This window comes from Dama dama, chromosome 20, assembly GCF_033118175.1.
Source record: "Dama dama isolate Ldn47 chromosome 20, ASM3311817v1, whole genome shotgun sequence".
Lineage (NCBI taxonomy): Eukaryota > Metazoa > Chordata > Mammalia > Artiodactyla > Cervidae > Dama > Dama dama.
This window is the reverse complement of record NC_083700.1, coordinates 58,737,224-58,758,113: the sequence shown is the minus strand read 5'-3', so window position 1 is coordinate 58,758,113 and position 20,890 is coordinate 58,737,224. Positions and strand designations below refer to the sequence as shown.

Genomic DNA, 20,890 nt, shown 5'->3' with positions numbered 1-20,890 from the left:
ATAGATCAGTAGAACAATGTAGAAAGTCTAGAATAGACCTCCGCAGTTATGGTTAACTGATTATTGACAAAGGTGCAAAGGCAATTTATTGTAAATGGATATTTAAATTGTGGTAAATCCATACAGTGGAACAGTGGGGTACTAGTCAATAAAAAATTAGTAAGCTATTGAAAAACACAACATGGATGAACCTGTTTTTATGTTGTGCTAAATGAAATCAGCCAGTCTTAAATAGTTGAATTCACTTATAAAAGGTATGAATCCATTTTGGGAAAGGCAAAACTATCACTCTAAAACCTTTATTTGTATAGCAGGGGTCATGGTCATATCATTTGTCATCTGCCTGTAGCAGATATATTATTTACATATCAAATATGCTTCCGTGTTTGTTGTTGTTGTTTTTAATTTAACCTTCAAACTAGTATATAGTTCTACTTGGCCCCAACATGATTATAAACATAAATGTGGACAGTGAAATTGCACGGCTATAAGGTAACCATCTGAATAAACATTTTCTTGTAGCAGAATCTCAGACTCTGAAAACTATTTCCATCTCCTACCAGCCATTAATCTCCACTTCCCTACCCTTGTTTGAAGAAGTCTTTACTGTGGGAATCATTATTGTCAGTACAAAGGAGGCTTGATCTAGGAGACAGAAGACATAGGTGACTTTTAGCAAGTCACTTAATATTTATAAGTTTGTCTTCTTAAGAATAATAATATCTGTTCTGCTTGCTTCTTTTGAAATCAGTGGAAACCATTTTATATGTTGTGAAATGTTTTTGGAAATGTAAGCTATCATCATTACTATTATTAAACATCAGAAATAAAGCAATATTTTGTGATATGGCAATCAGAGATTCAACTCTGAAAATTATTATGAATTTTAGAATTAATGCAGAATGAATAATAAAGATTTTATAACTTCTAGGTTGATTACTCTCTAGTTTTATTATCATAGTGAAAGTGAAAGTGTTAGTCTCTTAGTCTTGTCAGACTCTTTGTGACCCCATGGTCTGTCCATGGGATTCTCCAGGCGAGAATGCTGGAGTGGTTTGCCATTCTCTTCTCCAGGAGATCTTCCCGACCCAGGGATCAAACCCAGGTCTCCTGCAATGCAGGCAGATTCTTTACCATCTGAGCTACCAGGGAAGCCCTAGTATAATTTATTATCATACACTATTTAAACTATTAATAGAATATAAGATATGTTGTTACAGCAAGTTTGGGTACATGGATAGACATCTTAGCACAAATTCAGGAATATAAGATATGTTGTTATAGCAAGTTTGAGTACATGGATAGACATCTTAGCACAAATTCAGGTTATGAAAATACTATCAGGAAGGGTAACAAGCAAAATACTTAAGATTAATTTGAATTATGAAGAAATTCAGTTTTAGTTAAAGCTGTAGTTATTTCTTTCTAGCAGTAGATGACAGTAGAGTTCTTTGTAGTAAGAATCAAATTGCCTAAGTACTTATATAACAACAGCTTCCTATTCACATTACCATATATAGAAATACTGCTGTAGGCACTAAAGATTTTACTTTCTATAAGGACTTTGTAACAGATAAAAAAGAGTTTTACTGAAGAAAAAGGATAAATTTTAAAGTGTTGAAGATTACTCCCTTCTTTGCTTCCTCCACCTCCTCCCCCTTCTTCCTATGGTAATTTTGTTATAAAGTTTATACATTGCTTTAAATTAACCTGAGTGTCATATTTAGAAATCTGGAATATTTGTAGGAAACTCCAGCAATGTTGGATATAAGTCTAGCTAGACATGTTGTGTTAAAAACAAGTATTTTGGGCTGAAATGTTAGAATTAGCTTGTACTTTTGCCAAGGGAATACTGTGAGTGTAATATTTTGGGGAGGTTCATATGTCAGAGATGAGTGATTGCAAGGAGTGGCTGGAAACAGGGAAAAGAAGTTATTTTAGAAATCCACATTTGCACTAATAAAAATGAAACTCAAAGAATAAATAAAATTTTGTAACAGATTAAATAGAGAAGTTAAATGACATTACTTCCATTGCTGTTGTCTCTATATATGAGCAGCTAGGTGGTTGTTGGATAATTTACAAATATGATCCTATCATAAATAAAATATTTTCAAGTGTTTGATTCTACTTAGACCTTTAACTTATTAAAAATGAACAAATACTTTTATATGTATATTTATTATGTAATATGTGCATTGCACAATTTGAGACATAAATTTATAAACAAATTTTAACATAAAATTCCAAGATTATTGGAAATAGCAGAGAGAGCAGTTTATTTTTCCAGGAAATTTGTGGGAAACTTTCCATGAAGAGGTGACACTTTTGCTGAGCCCTGAGGATGAATAGAATTTATCCCAAGAAAGCAAGTGAAAGATTCAGGAATTTTATCCACTTTGCGCCTGTAAATAACCAGCTCATGCTCTATAGATGTTTATTAAAGGCTGGAGACACCTGTGGAGGGTGTGTTTTGTGTAAAGTCTGTTGTTAATAAAGAAATTATCTATTATTATATACACACATTTCTCAGAAGGCTACAGTTTAAGAAGTTTGGTCTTGTAGATACTGTTGCCTGTTTGTTTAGATTGATACTAATTTTATTGCACAAACTCTTATTTGGCAAAATGCATTAGTCAATGTTTCCTTTGTATGCTTGTGTGTGTGTGTGTGTGTGTGTGTGTGTGGTATCCTAATTTGATTACATTATTATTCCTTTTTATTCTGCTTGTCATCATTGTTTCTATTTATTTTGTTTGTTAAGCAGTAGGCAGGAAATCATAAGATTTTTTGATAGATTACTTTTTTATAATTTATTTTTTTGAAGGATAATTGCTTTACAGAATTTTGTTGTTTTCTGTCAAACCTCGACATGAATCAGCCATAGGCATACACATATCCCCTACCTCTTGAATCTCCCTCCCATCTCTCATTAGATTTTTTTAAAAGATCTTTCCTTTCCCTCCTTCCTCCCCCCTTATCATCCTTTAATGAAAGTGTCACAAGGCAAGTACCCAGAATCATTTTTAAATATCACAGGTTACTTTTTTTGTGCAAATGGACAGTTTACTTCTAACTAAAGTTGCTGTTTCAAAGTGAGATCCCTAAATCAGAGATCAGGTAAGCAGCAATCCTCAGTGTCAAGTCTAAAAATTAACATATTTCAGTCAACTAGAATGATTTTTTTCCTTTCAACTGAAACCTCTCACTGTGGCTGATTTTATATACTTTAAATCTTAATATTTTTTCAAATTATAGAATGTTTTAAAATGTACTGCAGATGTGCACTTGTCAGCAAATTATGTTTGGTAAGCAATACTAACATACTAAGTTTTTGTAGTTTCTGTATGTATTAGATTTAAGCCAGTGAATTAGCAATGTTGAGTTTTTTTAAATTATAGTTCACTTTTTTTTTCATTAAAAGTTATGTTTGTTTTTTAAGTGTTTTGTAATATCTGTTCCATACAGGTTTTCAATGAAAAGTTAACTGTTTATAAGGATCTATAAAGTCTATACTAGTCTATATTAGCTGATTTGCTGGGAAAAAAGAACACAACCTTTTAAACTTATTACATTTGGAGAGTGGTTTGACCTTCAGTTATTTGTGTAGGGTTGTAATGCATGTGTAAATAGTTTTCCTTTTAAAAAATTTTTTCAGCTTATTATTTATATCTAAAGCTTTATATTTAGTGTTCTCATTAACCTGTGTATTAGTATTAAAACACTCAAACATAGACCTTTTAAGGATGATATTGCAAGTCTTTAAAATCTTCATCTCTAGTTGAAGTTTTGCTAAGCAAGGCTCAGTAATGTGCTGTTTTATATTAACAGGAAACAGAACAGCAGTAGTGGTTTGAATACCCTGCAAACAGGAAGTTTGACACATGCATAGCTCTTAGCTTCTGTGTAAGTAGTTGTTGAGCTCCTTCTGGAAATATTTTCAGTTACTCTAAGTTAAGTGTAAATACACATGAATGGCAGCTTATAGAGAAGTACCCTGTAACCAATATACAGGTACTACTGCTCTTCAGAAATTGGAAGGTTTTGCTAGCCGATTATTTCATAGACACTCCAAAGGTACTGCACATGATCAGAAAACAACTCTGGAAAATGACAGCCTTCATTTCTCTGAACATACTGCCTTATGGGACAAATCAAGTAAGTTTTGTTTTTGTTTTTTGATGATACATTGTAACTAGAAGCTGAAATACTAATTGTAGTTTTAGAATCAGAGAACTATGGGGGTATTTTTTTGTTGTTGTCTTTTTTGTAATTTGCACAAACATATTTTGCAAGGTAAAGTTGAAAAAAATCCACAAAAACTTGATTATAAATTGAGCTGAATCACATAGCTCATGGTTTTGTTTGAAATACAATCAGTTAAACTGAGTATCAGTGGGAGAATTTTCTACAAGATTCTTAATTTCTAGTGTGTATTATGGTTTTGTTTTTATTTTTTTGTTTTTATGTAAAAGTGAAATGCCTACATTTAAGAGAGATAATCAGTTTATTTTTTTAAATGTCATACATTTATAAGCCTTAAAATTCAAAAGGGGTAAAAGAACTCTTGAATTTATAATTAAATTTTTATTATGTTTGCCATATTTTATTTTTAAATGCATGTGTAAAAGTTACCTTAGTTTAACAAGCAGGATTTATAATATGAAAGCAAACTATGATTATTCTATGTGAAATCTTACATTTAAAACATTAAAAATATCAGAAGCTTTCTTATAGTGGGGGGTACTTGTTTATGCATGCATCACATTCTTTCCAGACATGGTAAAATGTTTCCACTTGCTGCTTGGCTGACATGGTGATACATAATGATTTTTTTGTGACATGCAATTTTTAAAGGATACATTTCACTTATAAACAATACCAGTGCTGCCATTCCACATCTCACCTTGGACTTTCCTCAAAGTATTTTTGTCACTCTGATCAAAGGAACAATAGAATTACTCTTGGTCCTTTTTAGTGTGTTTGATCACCAGACAGCACTAGGTTTTGCCTCTGTTTATATACTCCATAGCAGTTAAAGAGGAAAACTCAGCTAAAACAGCAACAACAGAACAAGAATGGCTTGTAGAATTGACACCTTTGTTTATATAGTAGCTTCATAGTTCCACGGAAGCTTATTTGAATTTTTTTTAATCACATCAGAATTTTTTTTTACCTATAAGTTATATTAGGGAGAAAGTAAAAAGCATGTATTTGTACATTTCTTTTTCCTTCTAGAGATTTTGATTATTTATAATTAATCCTTACTATGTAGCAAGTTGATAGATGAGAAATTGCAAATATCTTCAAGGTAATGAACTGTTAAATATTGAAATAGGAGTACGTTATTAAAATTTACCAAGCAACAAAAGTTTGCTGTTCATTCTACTTGCCCTATTCTGTTAAACTGCAGTCTCCTAAGGCCTTCTGGAAATCATTTTTATGCATTTCAGGGATCTTTTAATTAAACATTCAATGAAGAATGAGGACAATATTGGATTAGTACACTAACCCCTATTTCTACAAATAGAGGGTATTTAGTAAATGTGTCACAAATAATGAATGGTATGGGCTTTTAATAATGAAAAGTTGTGTTTGAGCTGTACTCTCAACATTTAAAAGAGTGTGTGGGGCTTTTTCTGAGACACATTTTAAAGAGTGTGTGTCTCATTTTCTGAGACACATTTTAAAATCTAACAGTTGAAGGTAACATCAGGAACTATGATTTCTTTTGGAGAAACAAATAAAATGCTGTTAACATTTTTCTTTATTGTGATGTCACAAAATAAATTAATAGGATCATAGTGCACAGTGAAATTAAGCACAGACTTTGTAGCCATTCAAATAATAGATGTGATATAAGAAATACTTAAAGAGTGACTGAATGTTCATTAATCAAGCATTCCTTCACTTTCTCTTTCGTATCCCAGAATATCATAGACAAAATAATTGTATATATGTAGTGATGATTATGGTAAGCATGGAGTTCTGGTTTCCTATTATGAAATGTTTTGTTGTAGAGGAGAAAATAAGGATACAACAGAAACAGAGGAATCCTTCTGTTTCAAAATTCCAAGGTTTATTTTTTGTGGTGGAAACACAAATTCTTATTCATTTATAGTGTGAGTTATGGAAGGAACTTTGACAGTATGAAGTTTTCATGCAGATTACATTCTTCATGCTGCTTAGAACAGTTTACTTGCATGACTTGTTTGATAAGAAAAAGGAACGTAATATCTCCTGCTGATAAGCTGAGTATGCTTGTTTCAAAAGTGCTATTTAGGATATAAGATGAGCACAGAAACTGCATTTAATTTTATAAAAAATTAGATTTCTGAACTATTGAGTAAAGATTATAATGGTCAATTTAAGCATATATGAAATGTAACAATTTTAATACAAGTTTCTTTATTCTTCAGTGATATTAAATTTAAGAAGAAACACAAAATAAAGGCCATATAGTGGTTTCCAGGTGCCTTAAATGTGTTTTATCTTTTACTACTAAAGTAACAGGAATTCCTATTTGATAACATAAATATTTAACAGCTGATTCCTTGAACATATAAGTACATGAAGTTCAAAACAAAAACATGAAGGAATTCTTTCTATTCTGACTCAGAATTAAAGGGAATATTGACATTCCATTGAGTTTTCTTTCTAGAAAATTTGTTATAGTTAGCTTCTAAATCTTTCTTTGATCATAAATGGTGTGTTGAGTTACACAATGCTGAACTTGATGGAAGTTTTGCACATTTTAAATGTTGGACTTTATATATTTAATGTCTAATTGCAACAGTTTAAGCACTGAATAGATGAATACCATCAAATACTTTACCTATTCTTTCCTGTGAATTGATAGGTTATTTCTCTGGCAGATACAAATCCATATTAGTGAAGTTTAGATTGAAATACTGTATTGAACAAATGAGCAATTTTGTATGTGGACTTTTTTTCAGATAGAATCAGAGCTAAGTTCAATTCAGTTCAGTTCAGTCGCTCAGTCGTGTCCAACTCTTTGTGACTCCATGAACCGCAACACGCCAGGCCTCCCTTTCCATCACCAACTCCCAGAGTTTACCCAAACTCATGTCCATCTAGTCAGTGATGCCATCCAACCATCTCATGCTCTGTCGTCCCCTTCTCCTTCTGCCCTCAATCTTTCCCAGCATCAGGGTCTTTTCAAATGAATCAGCTCTTCACATCAGGTGGCCATAGTATTGGAGTTTCAGCTTCAACATCAGTCCTTCCAATGAACATTCAGGACTGATCTCCTTTAGGATTGACTGGTTGGATTAATTTGCAGTCCAAGGGACTCTCAAGAGTCTTCTCCAACACCACAGTTCAAAAGCATCAATTCTTCAGCGCTCAGCTTTCTTTATAGTCCGACTCTCACATCCATACGTGACTACTGGAAAAACCATAGCCTTGACTAGATGGACCTTTGTTGGCAAGGTAATGTCTCTGCTTTTTAATATGCTGTCCAGGTTGGTCATAATTTTCCTTCCAAGGAGTAAGCATCTTTTAATTTCATGGCTGCAATCACCTTTTCCTCCTCTGAGTCTCAAAATTCATTCTTCAATATACTTGGAAGGCTCTGTCTTCTCCTTAATGCTAATTTCTTCTTTAGTGCTAAACTCCCACAGAAAGTTACTTATACATTTTTAAGCTACTATTTCATTGTGCCTAGACTATTATGTGGTCTGTATGTTTGCTCTTTCTCTTGTTTTTGAGGGTAATAACTCAATCTTATTTTTCCCATATCCTAGTTTGCAGGCTATAATATTGCAAATCCTCAAAAAATTAATTACTACCAAGAAGCAGTGGAATATTGCAGATGAAAAAAGTAGATGAAAAGATAATGTGGAAGGTCTTTTAGCTTAGAAGTTACAAGATACAGATATAGTACACTAAAGCAGAGGTCTCCAACCTTTTGGGCACCAGGGAAGACAATTCATCCACAGACTAGGGAAAGGATGATTGAAGTGCATTACACTGACTGTGCACTTTATTTCTATTATTATTACATCAGCTCCACCTCAGATCACCATGCAGTAGATCCTGGAGGTTGAGGACCCCTGCACTAAAGCATGGGAGTAAACTGCCTTAAAGACTGTATGAGCTTTGGAAAGTTAAAACTGCCTAAACTGGTCTATTATAACTGCTTTAGCTCTTTGCAGATTCTATTGCATTATCAAGATAATGGGTATAATTCCCTATGCTGTACATTAAATCTGTGTTGCTTCTATACTATTGCATTATCAAGATAATGGGTATAATTCCCTATGCTGTACATTAAATCTGTGTTGCTTCTATACTTTATATAACATATGTAATTTGCATATGTTAATCTCATATCCTTAATTTGTGCCCCACCCTTTCCCTCTCCACTTTGGTAACCACAAGTTTATTTTCAATGTCTGTGAGTTGCTTTTCTATGTCTGTGAGTCTGTTTCTGTCTGTGAGTCATATTTGTCTTTCTCTAACGAAGAGGAACTAAAAAGCCTCTTGATGAAAGTGAAAGATGAGAGTGAAAAAGTTGGCTTAAAGCTCAACATTCAGAAAACTAAGATCATGGCATCTGATCCCATCACCTCATGGGAAATAGATGGGGAGACAGTGGAAACAGTGTCAGACTTTATTTTTTGGGGATCCAAAATCACTGCAGATGGTGACTGCAGCCATGAAATTAAAAGACGCTTACTCCTTGGAAGAAAAGTTATGACCAACCTAGATAGCATATTAAAAAGCAGAGACATTACTTTGCCAACAAAGATCCATCTGGTCAAGGCTATGGTTTTTCCAGTGGTCATGTGTGGATCTGAGAGTTGGACTGTGAAGAAAGGTGAGTGCTGAAAAATTGATGCTTTTGAACTGTGGTGTTGGAGAAGACTCTTGAGAGTCCCTTGGACTGCAAGGAGATCCAACCAGTTCATTCTAAAGGAGATAAGTCCTGGGTGTTCATTGGAAAGACTGATGTTTAAGCTGAAACTCCAATACTCTGGCCACCTCATGAGAAGAATTGACTCATTGGAAAGACCCTGATGCTGGGAGGGATTGCGGGAAGGAGGAGAAGGGGACAACAGAGGATGAGATGGCTGGATGGCATCACCGACTCAATGGGCATGGATTTGGGTAGACTCCAGGAGTTGGTGATGGACAGGGAGGCCTGGCGTGCTGCGATTCATGGGTTCGCAAAGAGTCAGACATGACTGAGTGAATAAACTGAACTGAACTGAACTTATTTCACTAAGCATAATATTCTCTAGGGCCATCCGCATTACTGAAAATGGCAGTATTTCATTATTTTTAGTAGCTGAGTATTATGTATGTGTATATTTATATATATATTTATATACACACATACACATACATATATATATATATATACACACACACACATACATATATATATATATATACACACACACACACACACACATACACATTCACACACATATATACACACATCTATATACCATACCTTCCAGTTGTCTATTGATGGACATTTGGGTTGCTTCCATGCCTTCGCTATTGTAAATAGTGCTGCTATGAAGGTTGGGGTGCATGTATTTTTTGAATTATTGTTTTCATTTTTTAAATTTTTTTGGATATATATACCCTAGAGTGTAATTGCTGGATCATATGGTAGTTACTGTTCCCCCTAGTGGCTGTACCAATTTACATTGCAGTTTACAGTTTACAAGACTTTCCTTTTCTCCACATCCTCTCCAACATTTGTTATTTGTACATTTTGGATGATAGCCATTCTGTGAGGCGTGAGGTGATAGCTTTGTGTGGTTTTGATTTTTGCATTTCTCTTAATAATTAGCTATGCAGAGCTAATACTTTTGGCAACTATGTGAACATGATAACGAATAGACAATGGAATCCCATTATAACAACAATGTAAGTTGTTTCTTCTACCTGGAATTTCCTTTTCCTACTACTGCCAATGATGGGATATATCCTACTTTAAGCCTCTGCTCATATACTATCTCTGTAACAAAATCACTGAAGCATTCTGTTCCTCTGACCTTTATGCTTTTTAGAATTCATGCTCTCTTCCTGTGTTCTATAACATCTATACTCACTCCTGTTATGCTTTATTTTATAGCATTAAAACTATATTAAATTAGTCCTTAAGTTACCTCTCTCCCCTGTTTTGTCCGTTTGTTTTTGTATTGCCAGCATATTTCTTAGTTAATGTTGAATTGTTTGGTAGGCCAACATTAAATATCACTACAGTCGTACAGTAACAAGCTTTCTCTAAAAATTTGTTCTATTATGATCTTTGTAATCTACATGGTTAGAGAAGGAAGACTGAGTATATACCGTTATATAGTGTCTTGCTCAAGTTTCATCCCAGTCTAGTAGCAATAGGATCACCCAGGAGCCTGTTAAAAATCAGGCCCAGATCTAGATCTAGTGAGTCAGAATCTGAACTTTAACAAGATTACCCAGCTGATTCATATGCACATTAAAGTTTGAGAAACACTTTTTCCCTAATAATATTTTAATCTGATTACAAATATTATGTCTTCATTGAAGAAAATTTGCAAACTGTAGAAAAAAACAAAGTAAAAAAATCACATGCAATCCCACCAAAAGATAACCTTGTTCTATGTATATCTGTTTTGTGCCTCTGCTAAGTCACTTCAGTCATGTCCAACTCTGTGTGACCCTATAGACGGCAGCCCACCAGGCTCCCCCATCCCTGGGATTCTTCAGGCAAGAATACTGCATAGATACACAACTTTCCACTGTAAATTTGAATCTCTCGATATAATATGTCATAACATTTTGCCTTATCATAGAGATTTGTTCTACAGTACAAGTGGCTTTTTTGTATTCAGTCTTAAGGATGTACCACAATTTAAACAATCACTAGCCATCTAGACTTTTTAATTTTTTGCTGTTTTATAAAAAACTGCTGTGATAAACATATTTGTAGCTAAATATTTGTGCATATCATTATATTTATATTTTACAGAGCAAATGTAGAGAACTGTTATAACCATTTTAAGACTTTTGTATTAAATTCTGTCCCAGATACACATGTACTGTATTCTTTCAGAATTAAATTTGTTTCAAGTCAGCTGCATCCCAATACAAAATAAAAAGTTTGAAGTTTATTTTAAAAAGTGCTAAATGCAAAGAAAGATTATTAAAAGCAGCAAAGGAAAAGCAACAAGTAACATACAAGGGAAAACCCATATGATTGACAGTGGATCTTTCAGCAGAAACTCTTCAGGCCAGAGGGAATGGCAAGATATATTTAAAGTACTGAAAGAGAAAAATCTACCATCAAGATTACTATACCTGGCAAAGATCTCATTCAAAATTGATGGAGAAATCAAAAGCTTTACAGACAAGCAAAAGTTAAAACTCAGCAGCACCAAACAGCCTTGCAACATATACTAAAGGGACTTACATAGCCAGTAAACACAAGAGAAAGGAAAGAACTACAAAAGCAAACCCAAAACAATCAAGAAAATGCCAATAGTAACATATATATCAATAATTATCTTAAATGTAAACAGATTAAATGCACCAACCAAAGATACAGACTGACTGAATGGATACAAAAACAAGACCCATATATATATGCTGCCTACTGGAGACCCACTTCAGAACTAGAGACACGTACAGACTGAAAGTAAAAGGATGGAAAAGATTATATGTGAATGGAAACCAAGAGAAAGCTGGAGTGACAATCCTTATTTCAGACAAAATAGACTTTAAAATAAAGAATATTATAAGAGACAAAGGACACTACATAATGATCAAGGGGTCAGTCCAAGAAGAAGACATAACAATTGTAAATATTTATGCACCCAACATAGGAGCACCTCAATACATAAGGCAAACACTAACAGGCATAAAAGGGGAAATCGACAGTAGCACAATAATAGTAGTGGACTTTAACACCCCACTTACATCATTGGACAGATCATCAAAACAAAGAATCAATAAGGAAACAGAAACCTTAAATGAAACATTAGACCATATGGACCTAATGGATATCTTCAGGACTTTCCATCCAAATGCGGAAGAATACACTTTCTTCTGAAGTGCACATGGAGCATTCTCCAGGATAGCCCGCATCTTGGACCACAAATCAAGCCTCAATAAATTTAAGAAAATTGAAATTGTATGAGGTATCTTCTCTGATCACAATGCCATAGACTAGATATCAACTGCATGAAAAAAAAATGCAAAAAATACAAACTCATGGAGATTAAACAATACATTACTAAAGGTTACTGAAGATATAAGAAAGGAAATCAAGATTCCTAGAAACAAATGACAATGAAAACACAATGACCCAAAACTTACGGGATTCAGCAAAAGCAATTCTAAGAGGGAAGTTTATAGCGATACAGTAATTCATTAAGAAACAAGAAAAGTATCGAATGGACAACCTAACTCTACATCTAAAGCAGTTGAAAAAAAAAGAACAAAAAAATCCCAAAATCAACAAAAGGAAAGAAATCATAAAGATTAGAGCAGAAATAAATGGAAAAAAAAATGAATACCTAAGATTAACAGATAGCAAAGATTAATAAAACTAAAAACTGTTTCTTTGAGAAGATAAACAAAATTGACAAACCACTAGCCACACCCATCAAGAAAAAATAAAGGAGAAAGATCAAATCAACAAAATTAGAAATGAAAAAGGAGAGGTTACATCAGAAAACACGGAAATAAAATGGACCATAAGAGAATATGAGACAACCTAGAGGATGATCTAGAGGAAACGGACAGATTCTTAGAAGAGGTCAGCCTCCCAAGACTGAACTGGGAAGGAAATAGAAATTATGAACAACCCAGTTACAAACACTGAAATCGAAACAGTGATCAAAAATCTCCCAAAAACAAAAGCCCAGGGCCAGATGGCTTCCCAGGGGAATTCTATCAAACATTTAGAGAAGAGCTAATGGATAGTTTTTCTGAAACTCTTCCAAAAAATTGCAGAGGAAGGAACACTTCCAAATTCATTCTTTGGGGCCACCATCACTGTGATACCAAACCAGACAAAGACAGCACAAAAAAAGAAAACTATAGGCCAATATCACTGATGAACATAGATGCAAAAATCCTCAACAAAATTCTGGCAAGCAGAATTCAGTGACACATTAAAAAGCTCATACACCATGATCAAGTCAAGTTTATTCCAGGGATGCAAGGATTCTTCAATATATGCAAATCAATCAAGGTGATACACCGTATTAGCAAATTGAAAGATAAAAACCATATGATCATCTCAATAGATGCAGGAAAGGCCTTCGACAAAATTCAGCATCCATTTATGATTAAAACTCTTCAAAAAATGGGCATAGAAGGAACCTACCTCAACATAGTAAGGCCATATATGAAAAGCCCACAGCAAACCTTATTCTCAATGGTGAAAAACTGAAAGCGTTCCCTCTGAGATCAGAAACAAGACAAGGGTGTCCACTCTCACCACCATTATTCAAAATAGTTTTGGAAGTCCTAGCTATAGCAATTAGAGAAGAAATAGAAATAAAAGGAGTCCATATCAGAAAAGAGGAAGTAAAACTCTGTTTGCAGATGACAAGATACTATAAATAGAAACCCAACAGAAACTATCAGAAAATTACTAGAGCTAATCAGTGAATTTAGCAAAGTCGCATGATACAAGGTCAACACACAGAAATCACTTGCATTCCTATATACTAACAGTGAAAAATCAGAAAGAGAAATTAAGGAATCAATCCCATTCACAATTGCAACAAAAAGAATAAAATACCTAGGAATAAACCTACCTAAGGAGACAAAAGACCTGTATACAGAAAAATTATAAGACACTGATGAAAGAAATCATAGATGACATAAACAGATGGAGAGATATTCCATGTTCCTGTGTAGGAAGAATCAACATTGTGAAAATGACTACACTACCAAATGCAGTCTACAGATTCAGCATGATCCCTATCAAATTGCCAATGGCATTTTTCACAGAACTAGAACAAAAAAATTTCACAATTCATATGGAAACACAAAAGACCCCGAATAGCCAAAGCAGTCTTGAGAAAGAAGAATGGAGCTGGAGGAATCAACTTTCCTGACTTCAGACTATACTACAAAGCTATAGTCATCAAGACGGTATGGTACTGGCACAAAAACAGAAATATAGACCAGTGGAACAAGATAGAGAACCCAGAGATAAACCCACGCACCTCTGGGTACCTTATTTTTGACAAAGAAGACAAGAATAGGCAATGAGGCAAAGACAGCATCTTCAATATGTGGTGCTGGGAAAACTGGACAGCTATGTGCAAAAGAATGAAATTAGAACACTACCTAACACCACACACAAAGATAAACTCAAAATGGATTAAAGACCTACATGTGAGACCAGAAACTATAAAACTCTTAGAGGAAAACACAGGTAGAACACTCGATTACATAAATCAAAGCAAGATCTTCTATGATCCACCTCCTAGGGTAATGGAAATAAAAACAAAAATAAACAAGTGGGACCTAATTAAACTTAAAAGCTTTTGCAAAGCAAAGGAAACTACAAACAAGGTGAAAGACAACCCTCATTATGGGAGAAAATAATAGGAAAGGAAACAACTGACAAAGAATTAATTTCCAAAATATACAACTTAATACAACTCATACAACTCAATACCAAAAAACCAAACAACCCAATCAAGCAGTGGGAAAGGGATCTGAAGAAACATTTCTCCAAAGACCTGCAGATGACTAACAAGCACATGAAAAGATGCTCAACATCACTCATTATTAGAGAAATGCAAATCAAAACTACAATGAGATACCACCTCAAACCAGTCAAAATGGCCATCATCAAAATGTCTACAAACAATAAATGCTGGAGAGGATGCAAAGAAAAGGGAACACTTGCATGTCTGGTGGGAATGTAAACTGAAACAGCCACTATGGAAGACAGTATGGAGATTCCTTAAAAAGCTAGGAATAAAACCACCATATGACCCAGCAATCCCACTCCTAGGCTTATACCCTGAGGAAACCAAAATTGAAAAAGACACATGTACCCCAGTGTTCATTGCAGCACTATCTACAACATCTAGAACATGGAAGCAACCTAGATGTCCATCGATGGATGAATGGATAAAAAAGCTGTGGTACGTATATATACAATGAAGTACTTTCTCAGCCATCAAAAGGAACACATTTGAGTCAGTTCTAACGAGGTGGATGAACCCAGAACCTATTACACAGAGTGAAGTAAGTCAGAAAGAGAAAGATAAATATTGTATGCTGACATATATATGGAATCTAGAAAGATGGTACTAATGAACTTATTTTCAGGGCAACAGTGGAGAAACAGACATAGAGAACAGACCATGGACATGAGGGTAGGGGAGGAGGGAGAAGGGGAGATATGGGAGGGAGTAACATGGAAATTTACAATACCATATGTAAAATAGATAGCCCATGGGAATTTGCCGTATGACTTGGGGAACTCAAACAGGGACTCTATGACAGGCTGAAGGTTGAGATGAGGAGGGAGATGGAAGGGAGGATCAGGAGGGAGGGGACATGAGTGTACCCATGGCTCATTCTTGTTGATGTATGACAGAAAACCACAAAATTCTTTAAAACAATAATCTTTCAATTAAAAATCTTTTTAAATGCTAAATGACAAAATAATTCTTTTTTCAATATTCAGAGAAGACATATAAATTCTGTAGTATAATCTTCTGGCACAGTATAATAAAGCATGGTGTGCTTTATTTTCTTCTTTATGTTAGTGTTTATAAAAAATTTTCCTCCTTTTCAAAATTGGTCAATTATTAGCAAATGGTCTGAGAGACATATTTTAGTTGTTGAATAGAGCGTTATCTTTGGTAGTCAACATATGATAATCTGCTTGGGTTGGAGATTCAGTAGTAGTATACAGTATATTTTCTAGTTCTGATCGTGCAAAATAGCAGTGATTCATACCACTCCACTCCCACATTTCCAGGGTGGAATATTGTCATATACATTATCACATGCAGCATTTATTTACTATCTGTCAGGCATCGTTCTAAGCACATTGCATATATTAGATTATGTAATGTTTTTTAAAAAACTGATAAAATAGATTCTATTATTATTAACATCTTATAGATGAAGAGACTGAAACATGTTGAGGTAAAGTAATTTTCTCAAGGTAACATAACTAACAAGATAAAATCTGAACCCAGACAGTCTGAATCCAGGGCCCATACTCTTAATCACTGTTCTGTAAAATCTTTCTGTAAGCTTATAAGAAAAATGGTGTTTGGGTCCTATAGCAAAGATTTCTGTCTGAGTTTTTCTTTCAGTTGCAGAGACATAATGCATATTATGAAGAACAGAATACTAACAGGCTGGTCAGAGAACTTTGAAAATAAAATGTCATCCATAAAGAGCTAATTATTGGAAACTAGAAGAATAATGCATTTTCTCAGGGACTGGATATTACTTGCAAGTCCTAGGAAATGGCTGCTTTTAGCACTGGGGTCTGGTTATGGTTGTATAACAAGTGTAGCCTACTTAGGATACAAATTAGGTCTCATCTTTAAAATATTCAAATTAATCACTGTACTCATCTGCTCAAATTAGCAGAACTTCTGAATGGCTCTTTTTAGGATCTTCTTCCAGCCTCCTTCAAGTATGGCTAAACTTCTGAGAGTTTACTCATTCCAGAGAGACTAATCTTTCCAAAGGTTGGATGAAGAAAGAGATGGGTATTTTGATTACTGTAAAAGCTAGTAATCTCATTTTTGGCTACTATTGATTTTGCCACTGCTGCATATTTTTATGGTTTAAACTGGTCCAAAGAATTTGACATATCCTTGCTCTTGATGTGATGCCCTGATACTTATAGAGAGAATTCTCAATGGGATGATGTCTCTTTGTGGAGACACTGATTCTTTTTTTAATATTTTAAGTTTTATTGTTATTTTACTACAATCATTAAGAAATCCTTATACTCATTCCTTTTAAATTTTTTAAATTAATTTTTATTGGAGTATAGTTAATGAGATACTGATTTTTTCTTTTTTTTTTATTGTATGTATTTTTCATTGAAGGATAATTGCGTTACAATATTATGTTGGTTTCTGCCATACATCAACATGGATCAGCCATAGGTATCCCTATGTCCCCTTCCTCTTGAAACTCCTTCCCACTTCCCATTCCATCCCACGCCTTTGATTTCCCTGAGTCATACAGCAAATTCCCACTGGTTATCTATTTTGCATATGGTAGAGTGTATGTTTCCATGCTGCTTTCTCCATTCATCCCACTCTCTTCTTCCCCACCCCACCCCCGGGTCCATAAGTCTGTTCTGTATGTTTGTATCTCCATAGCTGCCCTGCAAATAGGTTCATCAGTACCATCTTTCTAGATTCCATATATATGTCAGTATACGATATTTATCTTTCTCTTTCTGACTTACTTCACTCTGTGTAATAGGTTCTAGGTTCATCCACCTCGTTAGAACTGACTCAAATGTGTTCCTTTTGATGGATGAGTAGTACCTCATTGTATATATACGTACCACAGCTTTTTTATCCATTCATCCGTCGATGGACATCTAGGTTGCTTCCATGTTCTAGCTGTTGTAAATAGTGCTGCAATGAACACTGGGGTACATGTGTCTTTTTCAATTTTGGTTTCCTCAGGGTATAAGCCTAGGAGTGGGATTGCTGGGTCATATGGTGGTTTTATTCCTAGCTTTTTTTTTTTTTTTTTTTTTTTTTAGTTGGAGGCCAATCTATTCCTAGCTTTTTAAGGAATCTCCATACTGTCTTCCATAGTGGCTGTTTCAGTTTACATTCCCACCAGATATGCAAGTGTTCCCTTTTCTTTGCATCCTCTCCAGCATTTATTGTTTGTAGATGTTTTGATGATGGCCATTCTGACTGGTTTGAGGTGGTATCTCATTGTAGTTTTGATTTGCATTTACTCCTTGGAAGGAAAGTTATGACCAACCTAGATAGCATATTAAAAAGCATAGACATTACTTTGCCAACAAAGGTCCGTCTGGTCAAGGCTATGGTTTTTCCAGTGGTCATGTATGGATGTGAGAGTTGGACTCTGAAGAAAGCTGAGTGCCAAAAAATTGATGCTTTTGAACTGTGTTTGGAGAAGACTTTTGAGAGTCCCTTGGACTGCAAGGAGATCCAACCAGTCCATCCTAAAGGAGATAAGTCCTGGCTGTCCATTGGAAGGACTGATATTTAAGCTGAAACTCCAATACTTTGGCCACCTCAAGCGAAGAGTTGACTCATTGGAAAAGACCCTGATGCTGGGAGGGATTGGGGGCAGGAGGAGAAGGGGACAACAGAGGATGAGATGGCTGGATGGCATCACCGACTCGATGGGCATGAGTTTGAGTAAACTCCGGGAGTTTGTGATGGACAGGGAGACCTGGCGTGCTGCGATTCATGGGGTCGCAAAGAGTTGGACACGACTGAGCGACTGAACTGAACTGAACTGAACTGAATAATGAGCAAAGTTGAGGATCTTTTCATGTGTTTATTAGCCATCTGTTTGAGACACTGATTCTTAATGGAAGGATCATCCCCCCCTTGCAGTGTTATACTCATTCAAGGCTTATACCCAGATTTAGTTTCTGGGTATACTTTATACTTATTTAATTTTATATACTTTAATTTATACTTACATGCTTAGTCATCCTGGCTTCGTGCCAGGTTGAATCTGTGAGAAGGTGCTTTTGACTCATCCCTACACGTACTAAAGTCGGCCTTCCTCTCCTGAACATCTTTCCAGGGATAGCAAACTGGTTGTCTGACCCAGATGTAGCTCACAGATTTGTTTGTTTAGTCCTCATGGCATTTTAAAATAATTGAATGTGACACCATTTTTTATATAAATATAAAATGTTGACTTTAAAATAAGATATTTTAGATGAATACCTGGACTTTCATATTCTTGAATCGTTTGAAAAACTGATTTCAGTGCCTCTTGTTCCCATATGAGAACAACTGGGCAGTGCTGAAAACTGTTCTTTTGAGTCAGGATATATACTGTCTTATTTGCTCTAGCCTTCACTATTTCACTACTTGTGTTGTTTTACCTTCCTGTCCTCCATAGGCACTTGAATGTGGCCTACAGGGTCCATAATGTGAGCCTAAATCACCAGATACTCCTTTTTTCTTTGATAAACCTTTTTTAGTGTGCCTTCTTACTCATGGGCCACAGATACTATCACTAAAATTGATGGAAGAATTTCTGATAATTCTGAACCTTAGAACGAATGGGGTCTGGGTTTTAAACCCTCCTTTTCAAATTCCTGTTATATTTTTAATGCAGATCTATTTACCTTCCTTCCCTTTCCTTAGCTCTCTTTACTGTAGGGTACTGAGAGAAACAGCCTTTACCAAGCTCCAAAGAGTTTTGTTAGGTCATTCTCCCAAGGTAATGGATGCCAACCAGCCTTAAATTTAAATAAATAAATTCTCCACTGAAGAGATTCTTCCCACAGCAAAGTAGATCTGCTTCAGACTGTCTCTACTTAGGTACAGAAGCACTTGACAACTTTTTTTAAAAAAATAGAAATATAATTTACATGCCATAAGATTCACTCATTATAAGAGTTTATTAGTAAACTTATACAGTTGTGCAGCCATCATTACAATTCAGCTTTTGAACATTTTCATTACTGCCAACAGTTCTTTTGTACTCTTTTGCAATCAATCGCACTTTCAGCTCAGCCTCAGACAAACACTGATCATGGGCTTCCCTCATAGCTCAGTTGGTTAAGAATCCACCTGAAATGCAAGAGACCCTACTTCAATTCCTGGGTCAGGAAGATCTGCTGGAGAAGGGATAGGCTACCCCCTCCAGTATTCTTGGGCTTCCCTTGTGGCTCAGCTGGTAAGGAATCTGCCTGCAGTGTGAGAGACGTGGGTTTGATCCCTGGGTTAGAAGATCCCCTAGAGAAGGGAAAGGCTATCCACTCCAGTATTCTGGCCTGGAGAATTCCATGGACTGTGTAGTCCATGGGGTCCCAAAGAGTCAGACACAACTGAGTGACTTTCACTTTCATGGATTTCCTTTTCTGACTGTTTTATAAAAATGGAATTAGTATATATAATCTATTGTTTCTGGTTTCTTGAACTTGTAATAATGCTTTTGAGGTTCATCCATGTTATGAAATATATCAATAGTTGGTTCCTTTTTATTTATGATACTATGTTGTATGGATATAACATTTCTGTTTATGTGTTTAGCACTGATGAACATTAGGACTGTTTTCAGTTTGGGGTTTATTTGGATAATGTTGCTGTATCCATCTGCATGCAAGACTGGGTGGACATATGCTTTCATTCCTCTTGTGTTGATATCTAGGAGAAGCATTACTGGGTTATATGGTAAGTTTATGTTTATCTTTTTAAGAAGATTCTGAATTATTTTTCTAAGGCACTTAATATTTCATACTCCCATCAACAATGTTAGGAGGGTCACAGTTTCTTCACATTATTATTAATAACACTTGTTATCATCAGTCATTTTTATTTTAGCCATTCTGTTGTGTGTGAATTAGCAGTTAATTATGGTTTCAGTTTGTATTTCTCTAATGATTCATGATAATGAGCGTTTTTTCATGTTCATATAAACCACTCGTGTATTTACTTTGGAAAAATATATTTTCAAATCTGTTGCCCAATTGAGGGTGTTTTTTCCTATTATCAAGTCTTTAAAGTTCTTTATAAATTCTGAACACAAGTTCTTTGCTCAATAGATAACTTGCAATTGTTTTCTTCTCATTGGTGGCATGTCTTCTTTTTAAAAAAAATTTATTTATTTATCTATTTGGCTGCTGGGTTCTTAGCTGTGGCATGCAGGATCTTCTGTTGTGGTGCATGGACTCTCTCGTTGT

General features: G+C 34.9%; 1 protein-coding gene across 2 annotated transcripts in view; it reads left to right on the top strand.

Moving 5' to 3' along the window:
- Nucleotides 1–20,890, top strand: part of PRKACB (protein kinase cAMP-activated catalytic subunit beta) — a 151,942-nt gene that overhangs the window by 62,506 nt on the left and 68,546 nt on the right. Inside the window, exon 1 of one of the 2 annotated variants that reach the window (XM_061121529.1) lies at nt 3,894–4,158. The exons of the other annotated variant lie outside the window; for it this stretch is intronic. Coding sequence (XP_060977512.1) covers nt 3,975–4,158 — 184 coding nt within the window. The 5' untranslated portion in view covers nt 3,894–3,974. Of the gene's footprint in view, nt 1–3,893; nt 4,159–20,890 lie in introns of those variants that run through there. 2 annotated transcript variants of the gene reach the window in all.